The 16,304-nt window shown below is 48.6% G+C and overlaps 1 protein-coding gene across 4 annotated transcripts in view; it reads left to right on the top strand.

Annotated features, from left to right (window-relative positions):
- TRPA1 (transient receptor potential cation channel subfamily A member 1) overlaps nt 1-16,304 on the top strand; it is a 913,216-nt gene that overhangs the window by 769,756 nt on the left and 127,156 nt on the right. For all 4 annotated transcript variants that reach the window (XM_086965876.1, XM_086965877.1, XM_086965878.1 and 1 more), the window contains exon 24: nt 11,612-11,794. In XM_086965876.1, the coding sequence (XP_086822002.1) occupies nt 11,612-11,794 (183 nt within the window). The remainder of the gene's footprint in view (nt 1-11,611; nt 11,795-16,304) is intronic.

Genomic DNA, 16,304 nt, shown 5'->3' with positions numbered 1-16,304 from the left:
AATGATCCGGTTGCCAGGCATTTTCAGGAGAAACATCTAGGCATACCTGACAAGCTCCAATATTTTCTAATTGATTCTGTGGAAGTTTCAAGGAGAGGAGGGGACCGCGAGGCTAAACTCCGTCTCCTTGAGACTAGATATGATATGATATGATATGAATAGGCTTTTATAGAGCGCAGCTTACACTCCATGGAGCATCTTGGCGCTAGTCATAACGTGTCACAGATGGGAAGAGGGAGAGTTACCTAAACGGACCAGGGGAGGGGGAAAGGGGTGAGAGTCGGGTGTAAAGAGTGAAATTAAATTAACGCTAGGCAGAGTGTGTCAGTGGCCTTGAAAATCCATGTTTTGAGGGCTTTTCGAAAAAGGTTCTCTGAATGGATCAGGCGCATCTGGGGTGGGAGTTTGTTCCAGGCTCTGGCTCCTAGCACTCCGATGGATTTTCCACCTTTTGTGGTCAGTCTGAATCTGGGAACTGTCAGTAGGTTTAGGTTGGATGATCTGAGTGACCGTGAGGGAATATATCTTCCAAACCTTTGAGCTAGGTATGTGGGGCCCGATTGGTGGAAAGCTCTGAAAGTGATGAGCAGAATTTTGAAAAGTACTCTCTTGTGGATGGGTAGCCAATGCAGGGTTTTAAGTGCTGTTGAGGCAGATGATTTCCTAGGTAGTCTTAGCACTAGACTGGCGGCAGCGTTCTGAACCATCTGCAGTTTGTGCAGAACAGCTTTGTTGGAACCTGCATAGATGCTGTTGCAATAATCTAGACGGGATGTGATGAGGGCTACTGCTACCGTCTTTCTGGCTGTCAGGGGGAGAAAGTCAAAGAACCTTCTGAGGCCTTTGATGATATTGAAGCAGGACCCTGCCACAGTGCCTGCTTGTTGTTTGAAGGATAGGGCTTCATCAAACCTTATCCCGAGGTTGCGGGCCGACGTGATGGTGTTGGGTGGTACTTCGGCGTCTTGGGGCCACCATTGATTAGGGGAAAAAAGGTTGTTTTGGCCAAAAGGGAGGATTTCAGTTTTTCCTGAATTACATTTTAGGTGGTGAGTTCTCATCCATTCAAAGGTTGCAGTGAGACAGTCTCTCAGATTTTCTTCTGCATTAGTTGAGTTGTTGTCCAATACCAGGATGAGTTGGGTGTCATCCGCGTAGGATATCGTACTGATGTTGAAGGATGTGATTAGTTCAATCAAAGGGGTCAAATAAAGGTTAAAGAGAACTGGGCTCAGGCTTGACCCTTGTGGTACTCCTGTTTTTAGTGTTTTTTCGTCTGAGCAGTGGCTTCCTAGTATGGTGACTTGTTTCCTATTGTTTAGGAAGTTTTTCAGCCATTTGAAGGCGGTTCCTGCTAGCCCTGATTCTGCCAGGCGGCCAATTAATACGGGGTGTGAGACCGTATCAAAGGCCGCCGACAGATCGAGCAAGATCAGGACGGCCTTTTTTCCTTGATCCAGTGCCATCTTAAGTGTCTCTACTGTATGTAGAAGGGCCGACTCCGTGGAGTGTTTTGCCCTGAAACCTGCCTGGTTGGGGTGTAGGAGGTGGTTTTCCTCCAGATGTTTAGTCAGCTGTTTGTTTACTGCTGCCTCAGTAAGTTTGAACAGCAGTGGAAGCAGTGAAATTGGGCGAAGGTTGGAGAGCGTGGTGGGATCAGCTAGGGGCTTTTTCTGCAGTGGTTTTACAGCAGCAAGCTTCCATTCAGATGGGATGGCGGCAGTGGTCAAGGATGAGTTTATGATGGAATTTATAGTTGGATTTACCGTGTCTACCAAAGTGTGGTACAGCAGTGGGGGGCACGGGTCAAAAGGGGAGCCTGATTTGCTAGAGAGGATGGCTTGTCGAGTTTCGTCGAGGCTGATGGGGGTAAAGTTTTTTAGCTGAGGTTTGCTGTTGGTTGGTCCTAAATTATCATACGGGGGAGGTTCTGGAGAGTCTGGGAAGTCTTTGGTGAGGTTCAGTATTTTCTGTTCGAAGTAGTTTGCTATGGAGTTACAGAGTGCCAATGAAGGCGGTATCTCTTGCCTGAGGATTCTGGGGTTCATGAACTCATCCACTATTTTGAAAATTTCTTTCTGTTTGTTGTTGGCCTGATTGATTCCTTCTAGGAAATGGTCTTTTTTGGCGCTTTTTATCATAGAATGATATTGTTTCCTAGCGGTTTTATAGGCAAGAACTTCCGTTGTATCATAGTTGTGGCGCCATTTCTTTTCAAGGGTTCTGACTTCTGTACGTTTGATTTTTAGAGCGGGTGAGAACCAGGGTGCCGACTTTTTATTCTGTTTTTTCCTTACTTTTTCTGAGTTAGCCGGACCACAGAAATCTGTGACCCATTTACAGAAGTTGTTATAGTCAGTTTCTGTACACCCGGTCAGGGGCGGTTTGGATTCCTCTGCAATGAGGTGCAGATTGGGTGAGTTGACCAGTTTTTTCCAGTCTTTCTGTATCGAAACATCGATTTTAAGGTTGACAGAAATAGGTCTTTTCTTTTTGGTGGATAGTTTGAAAGGGATTAAGCAATGGTCGGTCCAGGTTTGAATCAGGGGAGATTCGACGGTTAAAGTTTTGATGTTGGTACAGATGCAGTCTAATATATGGCCTGCTTTGTGTGTGGGCATTTTGGTCAGTATTTCCAGCCCCAGGATATCAGTTAAGTCGTTGAGCCATATTGCATTGGGGTCGTTTGGTTTATCTAGATGGAAATTTAGGTCGCCTAAAATTGTAAAGTTAGCGTATTTCAGGGTAAGAGTGCTGAGTGCATCTTCGAAGCTTTCGAAGAAGCCGTTCTGAGGTCCTGGGAGGCGATAGATTAGGGCTCCCGCAAAGGTATTTTCCTCATTTATCTGAAAGCAGAAACCCATGCTTTCTGCCCCTTTAACGTCCGTGAGTTCGAATGTCGAGCATTTCAGAGAGTCTCGGTGGATAATGGCTAAGCCACCTCCTCTCAGTTCCTGTCTATCGGTCCTCTGAATGTGGTAGCCTTGGGGGACCGTTTGGGCTATGATCGGGTTGCACCATGACTTTAGCCAAGTTTCCGTTACAAATAGCAGGTCAATGTCATTCTCTGTAATAAGGTCATGAATATGTTCCCCATTCTTACATATTGAGCTAGCATTGATCAGAGCTCCTCGGACAGAGGTCGCGTTTTCCATCATGGCTGACTGTTTTTCCGGGGTGAGGAGAGTTCTGCAGATGTAGCAGCATGCAGGTCCTAACCACTTCTCAGCGTCAATCCTGTTGTGGCAGTGATTTTTGTCATGATTTAGGGCGAGTATCTTATCTCTGGTGTATGTAGGTATTTTGGAGCTCACTACAAAGAATCCAAATGGATTAAATGACAGGGAAGACCTTTACACCTGCATTTAGGATCTGTCAGTTTGCCCATAAGACCTGTCCAGATATATTAAGGATCTTATCCCAGCAATGTCACTTTTCATCTGGACATTGTGGTGACTCTCTTTTTTGTATATTTCTGAAATTATGAAAATAAGTTTAAAAAAATTTCTTGATTAGTATTTTAGGAATTATCTGTTGTCATATTTGCACTTTATATTGCTAATTTTGCACAATCACTTTTGCACTTGTAATGTTTCTAGCAGGAATCGTGACAGGCCCGCTTGGGCTCTATTCAGATTAACACATTTTTGTTTCAAATAAATTGATGAGGGAGTAGCATTAGGGAGTTTATTTCCAGATCCCCCCCTCAGTAAATGCTGTTGTATTGTACTTGAGCATATTTAACGGCTTCCGCACAACATTGATATTTGGACTGTGTCGATACTTTTTTTACATAGACATAACTAATTGTCATGTTTATTGGATGGTACCATCTCTATTTTTTACGTGCTGTGTAAATATGCTTGTACATACATTAACTAAATAACCGTTTTTATTGAATGTAAAGTATTTTGGAAATTATATATGTTTTCCTTCATCGATTGCATAACAACAGCATTAGTGTGTAAAGTATTTTTACTATGCTTATGAATCAACTTGATGCACTGTCACTTTAAATGCCCCGCTCAATAACGAGCAGTTTGTCATGTGATCAAGCCTCTCCGACGGCGAAACGCGTCATGGCGGCAGCGCTGGCTTAATTTTAATAAACCACCTTTGCACCAGCATTTTCTTGGGTCGACTCTTTGTCACAGTGGAACCGGCAGTTGTTCTTCTGCCTTTAAAGTGACGAGCTTCGCAATATTTATATATATATATATATATATATAGATATATATTACAGCGGTGCCAATCTTGTTGGCAAGGAAACACACTCACTCGAGTTTGGCTTCAAAATTACAGCAACTTTATTTTAAATAAAGTTTTGCATGACCAGAAAAGCCCAACGCGTTTCACCTCAACCTGAGGCTTGTTCATGGGATGTTGTGCCTGTGGTTTGATGCCTTCTTTTATTTTGCTGCCCAGTACTTCCTGTAACCCAGGTGCATTATGGTGCATGTATTTTCATTTCATACATCAGTAAATTGAACAAAATATGTTTGACTAAGAAGGTAAAAAGACACATGTACCATACCCCAAACTGCGTAGTGCGGTATGGAAAATGCTGTTCGCACGGAATGCACAGTGTCGGATGCTTTTCCGCACTCTGCAATCATTGCAAACGGCATCTTGCACAGTGCAAGCAGCTGCATTATGCCGCTCGAGTAGATTTCTACTCGAGCAGCATTTTTCTCAACATGGACTGGTAGTTTCTCATCGCAAGCGGTCGCGAGCATACGCGACCACTCGCAATAAGAAACCTGACCTCCCCGCATTAAGAAAGTCACCAGAAGGTTTATTTTCTACGCTCGCAATCGGCAACTTGATGTTGCTGATCGCGAATGAGGAAAAAGTCTCGCTGGGATGGTAATTTTTCTCGCTCGCAGTCGCAAACTTGACGTTGAGGACCGTGAGCGAGCAAAAAATGCCTGCTACGCTACATATTTTTGCAATGTGCTACATGCAATTAGCTGTAGCAAACTACGCACACTCCGCAAGCATAGCGTAGTGTTCTGACCAGGGTTAATTTATATAGTAAACACTGTGGGGCTAAAAGACAAACCCTGAGGGACACTACAAGGGAAATTAAAATTTCCTGAGTTATAAGTGGACAGTAAAACCCAGCAATATCTCTCCACTAGAAAAGATTTGATCCTTCCGAAAACCTGAGAGCAGACACCAATATTCATGAGCTGCTTGATGAGTACTCGGTGCAAACCATATTAAATAATGCAGAGAGATCAAGTACAACCAGAGAAGCCGAACCACCCTGATCCAAGATAGTTCGGGGGTCATCAACTATGTCTAAGAGAACAGTTTCCATACTAAGAGAGATTCTAAAACCAGATTAAGTCTCATCTAACAGTAAATGTATGTCTTTTATAAGCCTGGTCTGAAATGGCAATAATGAGAAAGATCTAAAATGAGAATGAACTTCCGAACCTGTTAAGTATTTCTTAGGAAAAGGAACTATGTAAGCATGCTTCCAACAAGCAGGATGTCTGATTCTATAAGGGACTTATGGCAGATTTAGAAAAATTTGTGAAACCAATAAATCCTTTGCCATAGCCAATATCCATAGGGGACGAGGATCAGAGAGCAAACCAATTTAATGATGTACATTAAAGTACTCAGCTTTTCATCAACCATCTGGCAACATTCCAGCAGTTGTCCATTATATGAAGAGAACCAGTCTTAGCAACAGGAATGATGTCTTTAAAGAGGCGGCAGAGTCAAAGCTAGACCAACTGTTCCACATTTATTCTTTGAAAAACTGTGCCTAGACATTGCACAGCTCCTGGAAAATGATTAATAGTGTTGGATCAGGGAGAAAGAGAATTTAAACGTTTTAAATTAGTGAAAACCTCCTTACTAGGATTTTAGGCGCCCTTAATTTTGTAGGGATAAAAAGCAGGACAATATGTACCTATGAATTGCTGGTGCTTTTTGATGGCCTCACAATAATATCTTAACTAGTAGAGTACATGAGCATTCAATGGACATTCATTTTAGTGTTAACTAACAATTTTTAAATAATGTATATGGTTTTGTAAGGCAACATCTAATTGTGAAATTTGTATTTAGTAATGGATCTGAAATCATATTAAATTCTTCACAGATAATAAAAGCTACATAACCTATATTAAGTACTTCTGAAGATATTGATTGAAGGTAGCATTAGTTTGGGTAGGTACATACATATTAACTACATTGATTTTAATATAAACATAATATCCTGCTGCATAAAGTGTATGTTTTAAAATATTGATTTGTAATTTAAAACAAAAGAGTATGCCCATATGATGTTTTCATACTTTTGCTGGCAAGGAAATTTCAGATTAAACAGTATGAAACCAGGTTTTTGTCGTATGGACTGATATATAATTGGCTATGTATGTTTCTTGATAAAACATATATCAAATTTATAATTATTTAAATAATCTAATATTTTCCTTCTTTTCACCAGATTTCATAAATCCTTAACATCTATGGAAATACTTTTTCAATTTTCTTAGCTATAAACGTTCCAAACAATTGAGAGAGACATGTGAGAGAAATATTTACATATTGAATACACAAGTAAGCAGCCTATGGAAACTGACAGACAATATGAACAAAACATATATTATCCCTAAGAAAAAACACATTATTTGGACCATTGAGGCATTTAAGGTACAATCCTTAAAGGAGTTACAGCACTATGGTAACCTCCTAGTAGAGAAAAAACTAAGAATTATGCCGTGAACATTATGCTGCATTTATGGTAGCTTTAAAATCCATAGAAGTAGGACCTGAAATTGTAGTCTTTGGGAATGTATCTCCATTGGCCATACAAAAGATTTGGCCAATAGAGCTGGGGTAAGCCCGAAACGCCAACATCAGTGGCCTGGAATCTGGGTGTAAAATTGGATATGGAATTATTATTCCAACCTCAGGTGCAAGCTACTTTTGCAATTTGATACACATTAATAAAGGCTCTAAGAAAGTTACTAGCATTCCTTCCAGTTGTTACAAGGAAGAATGTTGTGCAGGCCTTAATCACCTCTAGCCTAAGTTACACAAATGTTTTGTATTTGAGATTACCAATGAGATTGTTAAATAGGCTGCAAAGAGTTAAAAATGTGGCTGCAAGACTTGTTTAAAATATTTCTAAATGACAGTCTATTAAAAAAGCTCTTAATCAAGTTGACTGCCTACCAGTTAATTCATCTATATTGAGGAAAATGTTAATAAATATGCATGTCGGAGGGCCTTGCGCTCAGCAAACCAAATGTATTTAGCATTCCCAAAATACACATGAGAATTGTAGGTAATTAAATTGTGGAACTTGTTGCTGGATCAGGTTCATTGTCTTGCATCAGAGCAAGTCTTTAAAGCCTAGTTGAAAACCTGCCTGTTAAAAGAAATGTAGATCTCTCTGAGGTATTAGACTGCATTCTGTGTCTGTCAATAGATATCTGCTTAGCTCCTGGACACTTGCTTTGGAAGCAAGTGTTTTGACATTGCAAATACGTTTTAATTCATTCAATCATTCATCACTGTGCTCTAAAAATGTGATCAGATTCCTAGTTGAAAGGAAAGATTTAGCAGAAATCGTCTATATTCATTGCATTTATTTTTTTCTTTCAGATTTCATTGAAATAAAAATATTTCTTTAAAAAAAATAAAGAAATATTGATGTTGTTTTTCCATATCTCCATAACTTATCAAAAAGCCCATATTTATAACCAGTTTCTCTGAGCCTACGGCATAAATAAGAAAATTGTTTACATAGAACCAGTTTCCCTTGCAAAGGCTTGATAGATATGTTTGTATGCTCTACCATTAAACTATGACTTTCTCTTACAGCTTTTGTATGGTAAGCTTTGCCAATTTAACATTTTACTTTCAACACAGTTGACAGCAAGTTTTCCCCCAAAAGATCTACAAATTTGCCTCTAAATATTTTCTGGTAAATTGAATGCACATGATTATATTGATATTTTCCAGATCCAACAACAGTTTCTTCATAGGCAGTATGTGACTTACCTGCGGGGGGTTAGATGATCAATTGCAGCTTTATTACTCATTATTTTGATTTCATTGTTTGATACTACACTGCTATGTCTTTTTGAATATGTTTGATGTTAAATAGCAGCAGTATAATGTGAATCACACAATGTCTTTTAAATCTTTTGCCTTTTTACTTCAATTCTTTGGATTTGGCAGATGGTGGAGAAGCTGTCTGCGTCCTTTTGTTTGAGGGTTACTGTGCAGGTTTCATCCCTCAATTAGAGCCAGACATACTCTGAAAATATAAAAAACTAGTCGAAAAAAACATAGTTAGAGTAATACAATTAGAAGTGCCAGTGTAAGCACTACTAGTTCAGTCCGAAATCAGCAAACCAATATTGGCCAAAAGGAGGTATACGTCACAGCAGTAGAAATGAAACAGACTTTAAAAGATAATTGAATATATTTGGACCTTAAGGGGTTGATTAGGATGACAGGCGATACCCCCGCCATCACAACCCGATTTACTCCCGCTATATTATAATGGCTGGGGTATGGCGTGGGACAAAAAGTGCGTCCGCTGCTTTTTTGCCGGTCGGCAATCGTTCTGATTGCCGGCCGGGTGGACTTGGGCCACAATATGATGGCTGTGCCTAGCAGGCACCGCCATCCATATTAGGATGTCTGGCTCTCAAGGTCTTTCCATGGCAGCGATGCCGCCATGGAAAGGCTGGCGGGGCATTTGATTGGGGGCCCGTTGCGGGCCCCTGGGGGGGTTGTGGGATAGGTACCCCCCTACATTGCCATGCACAAGGTGGCAGGCAAACATGTACAATCACTGTCTAAATAGGGACCCTTGCTTCTAGTCAGGGTAAGGAGGAAACCCTCTGAGATATCCCTTGCTCGACCTCTTGGTAGCTTGGCACGAGCAGTCAAGGCTTATCAAAGGCAATGTGTAAAGTATTTGTACCAAAACTCACAGTAACAGAGTAAAAACACCACAAACTGACTCCACAACAGTTTAGAAAAATAAAGGTATTTAATCTAAACTACACAAGACCAAAACGACAAAAAACCAACATACACAATTCAAGAATAAGTTTGCAAAAGAGTTCTTAATGTTAGCGTTAAAATAATCCACAGTTGTGTGAAAAGTTCACAGTAGCGTCACGTTTAGCCAATAGTACCTTTAAATGCGACAAAGTTCCAAAACAGAAGCTGTTCAGGTGGAAAACAAGGGATGCGTTACTCCTGAGACCCTGGGGAGGCGTTAGCGACAATTCCGCTGGATGTAGCGGCTTGTAGAAACGAATCCCATCTGTATGGGAAGAAAGGGGATTACTTGTATGGAGTCCGGTGTGGAGGTTCCGTAGCAAAATGCTTGCAAAGGCACGATGCAATGATTCTTGGGGGCTGCGGCGATCTCCGGGGCGACGATGCGCGATCCAGCAGCGACCTTCCTCTCGCAGCTCCTCGATGCGATGGCTCTGCGACGATTCTCGCAGCGACGCGATGCGGTGATCTCACCCAGCGGCAACAGGCTCTGCGACGATGTTCGCAGTGGCGGAAATCTTCCCGCTAACGAAGGGTGCAACGTCTTCAGGCAGCGGCGAGAGGCGCTGCGACGATCTTGGTCCTCGTAGCGGCGAGAATTTTCTCACTCAGCCGGGTTTTCGACAAAACTTGCAGATAGTACTTTAAAAGCTTGGTTCCAGCTTCCCAACACAGGTACAACTTCCAAATGTACCACACATGGGCCACGCTCTCTAGTAAGGACAGAACTCTCTCAATAGAGTTCAGGAAAGCTGTGAGTGAAGTCCTTTTGTTCCTGGGACTTCATAACAGAGAGCCAGCTCACAACAGGCCCTTGGAGATTCCTTCAAGCAAGGGGACACAGCACAAAGCAACGTCCTTCCCTTCTCCTTGGCAGCAAAGCAACAGCAGGTCAGTCCAGCAGAACAACAGCAGGACAGTCTTCCTTCTTCAGTTTCAGCTTTCTCCTTGGCAGAGGTTCCTACTTGATTTCAGGATGACCTAATCTTCTGTTGTCAGGGGTCCTGTACTTATTCCCCTAAAAGTCTTTGTTCTCTTTGTGCAAGTGGGCCCTGAGCCCGGTCTGAACCAGTTCTGGGTGTTCCTTGAGCACTTTGTTTTCCTGGCTTCTCCTTTCCTTTTAGAGTGAGGGGCAGGGTCGTCAGCCGCCCAGCAGGAGGTGGAGCCAGCATTGTGGAAGGCAGGCACAGCCCTATTCAGGCCCATGTGCTATCTCCTCCCACCACTCAAGTTGCAAATGCAGTCAATCAGCCTAGGGCTTACCCAGCCAGCCTCCTGGGGGCTCCCCAGTCCCTTTCATTCTCAAACCAGACAGTCAATTCACAAACAGGCCAAGGCACACAGAAAGGTCAGACAAGAGAACAGCTACTTTCTAAAAGTGCTGTTGTCAAGCACAGGATTTAAAAACAACCTTTCCTAAAAGATGTGATATTAAATTCTGAGTTCAGGGATACCAGACTTTTAAGTCCTATCTTGTTCCTATGGGAAGATATGCTGGTAGCCACTGTAGCCAGCACCCCCATGATAGCCTTTGGAGCAAGATAGCCTTACAGCAGTGAAAAACTAAAATGGTTGTAATTCACTACCAGAGCATGTCACCTGCACAAGTACATGCCCTAACTTTCACATACACTGCGACCTGCCCAAGGGGGTACCTTGGGCCTTCCATAGGGGTGACCAATGTGCACAGAAAGGGAAGGGTTAGGCCCGGTCAGTGGGGACACTGACCAGGAGGACATGGCAGTTCACAGACTGCACACAGGCCCTGCGGTGGCAGGCTCGAGACACCCTTTTAGAGCTACTCATGTGGGTGGCGCAATCAGTGCTGCAGGTCCACCAGTAGCATTTGACATCACCAGCCCTGGCACACTCAGTGCACTTTACTAGGGACTTCTGGGAGAAAAAAAAATGCCAATCAGGTATATCCAATTACAATAACAATTTACACAGGGAGCAGAGCACTTACCCTCTGTGAATAAATGAAGAGCTGTGGTGAAGACATATCAGTTGTTAACCACAGATTGCTGCACATTTGTGTAAAGTCCTGTGAATGTACATATATTGTCAAATGTGTAGTGCTGTGTCTCAAGAGGTCTCCTACATTAGCAATAAAAGGAACATTTATTTAACGATCGTGAAAAAACAATTGTTTTTTTGTGGTTGCATCTTTCAGCCTTCACTTTCACTACTAGGTGACTAGGTGGTATAAAAACATTTCTCCATGTTAGTCAGGTACACAGTGAATGTTTCTTCATTACAGTATAGCCCCTGCTTTTTTGTATTGTCTGGTAGTTTGTGTTTTAGGTCTTTTTTTGCTGCTTGCATTAACAAGCAATAAAGTAAGCCATATTAATGTCACATATTTACATATGTTTGGATTTGATAGTGTGTCTCCTACCGAATACATTGCAATGTACAATGTATGTTTTAGGTGGAGAAGAATGTGTAAGATGTCTGCTCTGCCTTTCAATATATGCACTTCGGAAAACCAAGAGAAATAATGCAGTTAAAAAAATTCGAAATATTGTCTATAATATCAAAACAAGCTTTGTGTTTTATTTTTCAGACCTCCTTCAGCAGCCCGTACTTTTCACTGATGCAGACTTTTTCAATGATGCTGGGGGATGTGAACTACCAAGATGGCTTCCTTCATCCACTGATTGAGGATCAAATGCCGTATGAAATATTCTCATTTGTACATCTCATTATGTTCACATTGCTGATTCCAATTCTTCTCATGAACCTGCTTGTAAGTATTTTTTTCTACTAGTACAATTATTCAGTAAGGTGAGAGGTACCCCTGCCCCCTAGTTACAGCACATAGGTCACTTTGGATACCTCACTGCACCATTGACCCCATCAATCATTATCAGCTGGGACGACCCAGGCCAATACCCAGCAATCTGCTTCCTATCTTTAGTGTGCCACACACCACAAAATCCCTCATGCCCCTAATGCGGTCTGTTGAGGAGGCAGACTCCACAATATTCTGATGATCCAGAGTCGGAGCTGTTCTGGTCTAGTATCAAGAGTCCGCTTTAATTGTAGTTTACGATTTTTTGTAATTCACAAAGCAATTTTACAAGTAGTATCTTTACAACCACTGTCCCCGCACACCTGGTGGAGACTCCGCTCATAAAAAATAGGCCATCTCCCTACATTTTTGAAATGGCTACACTGGGCCTGATTCACAAAGGTAAACTTACACTTTTGGGTAAATGTACCATTCTTTGCCATTCACAAAGGTATTTTATGAGTAATATCTCTATGACTGCAGAGTTTACATACATAAAATGATGACAGTCCTATCTTTTTATGTGCGGATGCTACGCAGTTGTAAAGACACGCCTAGTTAACCCCTTCGCTGCGGCGGGTTTTCAAATGGGTTTGGGCGTGGAGCTGCGGTGCTCATGATGGAGCTCCTGGACCCAGCCAAGCAAGGGGAGGCTCCCGAGGCACAACAGAACCCTGTCCCGGGCTTTGGAATTGCGGCAGGCCGGGGGATGAGGGGAACCCAACCCGGGCCCCTGGCCCTATCTGGGAGTCAGGAGGCGCTGGGGTCGCCTCCCCGGGCCCTCCCGGACCCCATCCAGGGCTTCCTGCCACGCAGCAGGCCCAGGAACGGACCCGTGGCTGGGGCAACATCCTGGCCCGTCCAGCTGCCGGCTGAGGACCGCTAGGCCGAGAGGGGTCCCAGAGTACCTTGTCCCTATCAATCCGGAGGAAAATTACCCCCATTTCTTGTAATCCGTGCACACAAGGTGACAGAGGGGACCCAGGGTGAATAAGTGCCCGACCTCCCGGAACCCTCGCTGGGATCCGGGAGGCGAATGGCACCTCGTCGGGACTTCCAGGGAAGCCCGGCCATCTGGTCGCCCCATAGGAAAGCATTCCGGGCGACCAGATGGCCGAGGGGATCCGGGCGACCAGATGGCCAAGGGGATCTGGGCGACCAGATGGCCGGACATGAAAGGGAAGCCGCCTGGACTCTCCTGACCCTGTCCCGGGCACCCTGCCGCACGGCAGGACCCGGGAAGGAGCCCCTGGTGGGGAGGCCACCCTCCCCGGGGCCCCCGGGGCTCCTGAACCCAGCCGAGCAAGGGGAGGCTCCCAGGGCACCACGGAACCCCGTCCCGGGCCTTTGGCAGTGTGGCAGGCCAGGGGGGACAGGGCCCTGGGCCCGAGCACCCGATCCGGGGCCCCCAACCGGGCCCCTGGACCCAGCCGGGGCTCCCAGGCCCAGGTGCGCAGCTGAAGCCTACCCCGGGCCCTCCGGAACCCCGTCCCAGGCACCCTGCCACGCGGCAGGACCCAGGACGGATCCCCAGGCCCGGGCCCTTCCGGACCCCATCCAGGGCATCCTGCCATGCGGCAGGCCCAGGGACGGACCCGGGGCTGGAGCGGCATCCTGGCCCATCCAGCTGCCGGCTGAGGACCGCTAGGCCAAGAGGGGTCCCAGAGTACCTTGTCCCTAGTAATCCGGAGGTAGGCTACCCTTCTTTCTGGGAGCAAGTGCGCAACGCAAGGCTCAGGGGACCCTGGGCGCGAACGTGCCCGACCTCCTGGAGCCCTGGCTGGGATCAGGGAGGCGAATGGCACCTCATCGGGACTTCCAGGGAAGCCCGGCCATCTGGTCGTCGATTTGTGGAGCCCTGGGAGAGAACTGGGGCTTGGCAGGGCCAGGTTGCCTGCAGGTCCCAGTCTGCCAGGTCACCAGATCTGGGGATATGCTGCCCATGCGCTGCCGGGGGCCGGGCATGGCCTCCGGTGGGCCCTCAGGTGCGTCAGTCTGGCACGGGGAGGCTCTGAACCTGCTTGGCTGGGGCCAGGGCTCTACAAATCCACTTGCCCGCTCGACCGGCGCCTAAACGGCATCCTGCTCTTGGCGGGCTTGGGGCTTAGCTTCCAGACCCTACCCAGGCCAGGGAGAGCCTCTGCAGGCCCCGATGGACCCCAGCGCCCAGAACCTCGGCTGGTTCTGCCCGGGACGCATGGAGCCCGTCCTGGGCCCTTTACATGCCATCGGCCTGGAGACCCGGGGGGCGCATGGAGCCCGTCCTGGGCACTTTGACATGCCGTCGGCCCGGAGACCCGGGGGACGACTGCCCGGGACTCATGGAGCCCGTCCTGGGCACTTTGACATGCCGTTGGCCTGGAGGAAGGAAGCCCCGGGTGGTGTTACCCAGGCATACCCCATCTGGTCCCACTGGCAGAGAACCACCAGCCTTGGAGGGGTGTCCGGGCATACCCTGCCCCTAGTAATCCGGAGGAAAATTACCCCCCTTTCTTGTAATCTGTGCTCGCGAGGTGACAGAGGGGATCCAAGGCGCAAAAGGGCCCGACCTCCTGGAGCCCTGGCTGGGATCCGGGAGGCAAATGGCACCTCATAGGGACTTCCAGGGAAGTCCGGCCATCTAGCCATAGGAAAGCATTGCGGGCGACCAGATGCCTGAGGGGATCCGGGCGACCAGATGGCCGGGACCAAACTGACGCCAATCTGCCTGCCCCGGGCCTGCAGGACCCAGGAGCTGCAGGGCTCTGGGGCTGCAGGGCTCGGGGACTGTAGGGCTCCACGGCTCGGGGGGCTGCAGGGCTCCGGGGCTCCAGGGATCCAGGGCTCCAGGGCTCAATGGCTCCAGGGTTCCGGGGCTCGGGGACTGTAGGGCTCCACTGCTTGGGGGGCTGCAGGGCTCCAGGGATCTAGGGCTCCAGGGCTGCAGGGCTCCGGGGCTCCGGGGCTGCTGGGCTCCAGGGCTCGGGGGCTGCAGGGCTCCAGGGCAGCAGGGCTCCGGGGTAGCAGGGCCCGGGACCCATGGAGCACGTCCCGGGTACTTTGACACTCTGCGGGCCGGAGGAGGGAGCCCCGGATGCCTGGGAGGTGCTGCCCGGGCATCGCCCATCTGGTCCCCAGCAGGGAACCACCAGCCCCGGGAGGGTGTTTGGGCATACCCTTGCACCTACTAATCCAGAGGAAAATTACCCCCCTTTCTTGTAATCCGTGCACTCGAGGTGACAGAGGGGACCCAGGGCGCAAACGTGCCCAACTTCCTGGAGCCCTGGCTGGGATCCGGGAGGCAAATGGCACCTCATCGGGACTTCCAGGGAAGTCCGGCCATCTAGTCGCCCCATAGGAAAGCATTGCAAGCGACCAGATGGCCGAGGCGAGAGGGGCGACAAGATGGCCGGGACCCAAATGACGCCAATCTGCCTGCCCCGGGCCTGCAGGGCTCTGGGGCTGCAGGGCTCCGGGGGGGCTGCAGAGCTACAGGGCGCCGGGGTTTCAGGCCTCCCCGGGCCCTGATGGACCCTCTGTCCCGGGCGCCCCGGACCCCCTAGCCGGCTCGCAGGACGGAGGGGTATTCCCGCACCACCGGGCCCTGCCGAAGGGGGCTCAAGCCCCGGGCCCGGTCCTGGCACCTGTCCCGGCTTTCCCAACCCTAGGCCAGGCCGGGGAGAGCCTCTTCTCGGCCCCGGCGGACCCTCCGTCCCGTGCGCCCCGGACCCCCGGCCGGCTTGCAGGACGGAGGGGCATTCCTGAACCACCGGGCCCTGCTGGACGGGGCTAAAGCCCCAGGCCCGGTCCCGGCCCCAGTCCCGGCTTTCCGAACCCTAGTCCAGGCCGGGGAGAGCCTCCCCGGGCCCCGGTCGACCCTCCGTCCCGGGCGCCCGGACCCCCTAGCCGGCTCGCAGGACGGAGGGGTATTCCCGCACCACCGGGCCCTGCCGAAGGGGGCTCAAGCCCCGGGCCCGGTCCTGGCACCTGTCCCGGCTTTCCCAACCCTAGGCCAGGCCGGGGAGAGCCTCTTCTCGGCCCCGGCGGACCCTCCGTCCCGTGCGCCCCGGACCCCCGGCCGGCTTGCAGGACGGAGGGGCATTCCTGAACCACTGGGCCCTGCTGGACGGGGCTAAAGCCCCAGGCCCGGTCCCGGCCCCAGTCCCGGCTTTCCGAACCCTAGTCCAGGCCGGGGAGAGCCTCCCCGGGCCCCGGTCGACCCTCCGTCCCGGGCGCCCGGACCTCCCGGCCGGCTTGCAGGACGGAGGGGTATTCCCGCACCACTGGGCCCTGCCGGACGGGGCTCAAGCCCCGGGCCCGGTCCCGGCCCCAGTCCCGGCTTTCCCAACCCTAATCCAGGCCGGGGAGAGCCTCCCCGGGCCCCGGTCGACCCTCTGTCCCGGGCCCCCGGACCCCCCGGCCGGCTTGCAGGACGGAGGGGTATTCCCGCACCACCAGGCCCTGCCGGACGGGGCTCAAGCCCCGG

This window comes from Lissotriton vulgaris, chromosome 4_1 (genome assembly GCF_964263255.1).
Source record: "Lissotriton vulgaris chromosome 4_1, aLisVul1.2, whole genome shotgun sequence".
Lineage (NCBI taxonomy): Eukaryota > Metazoa > Chordata > Amphibia > Caudata > Salamandridae > Lissotriton > Lissotriton vulgaris.
Note: the sequence above shows the minus strand (reverse complement) of the source record. Positions and strands in the feature narration are given on the sequence as shown.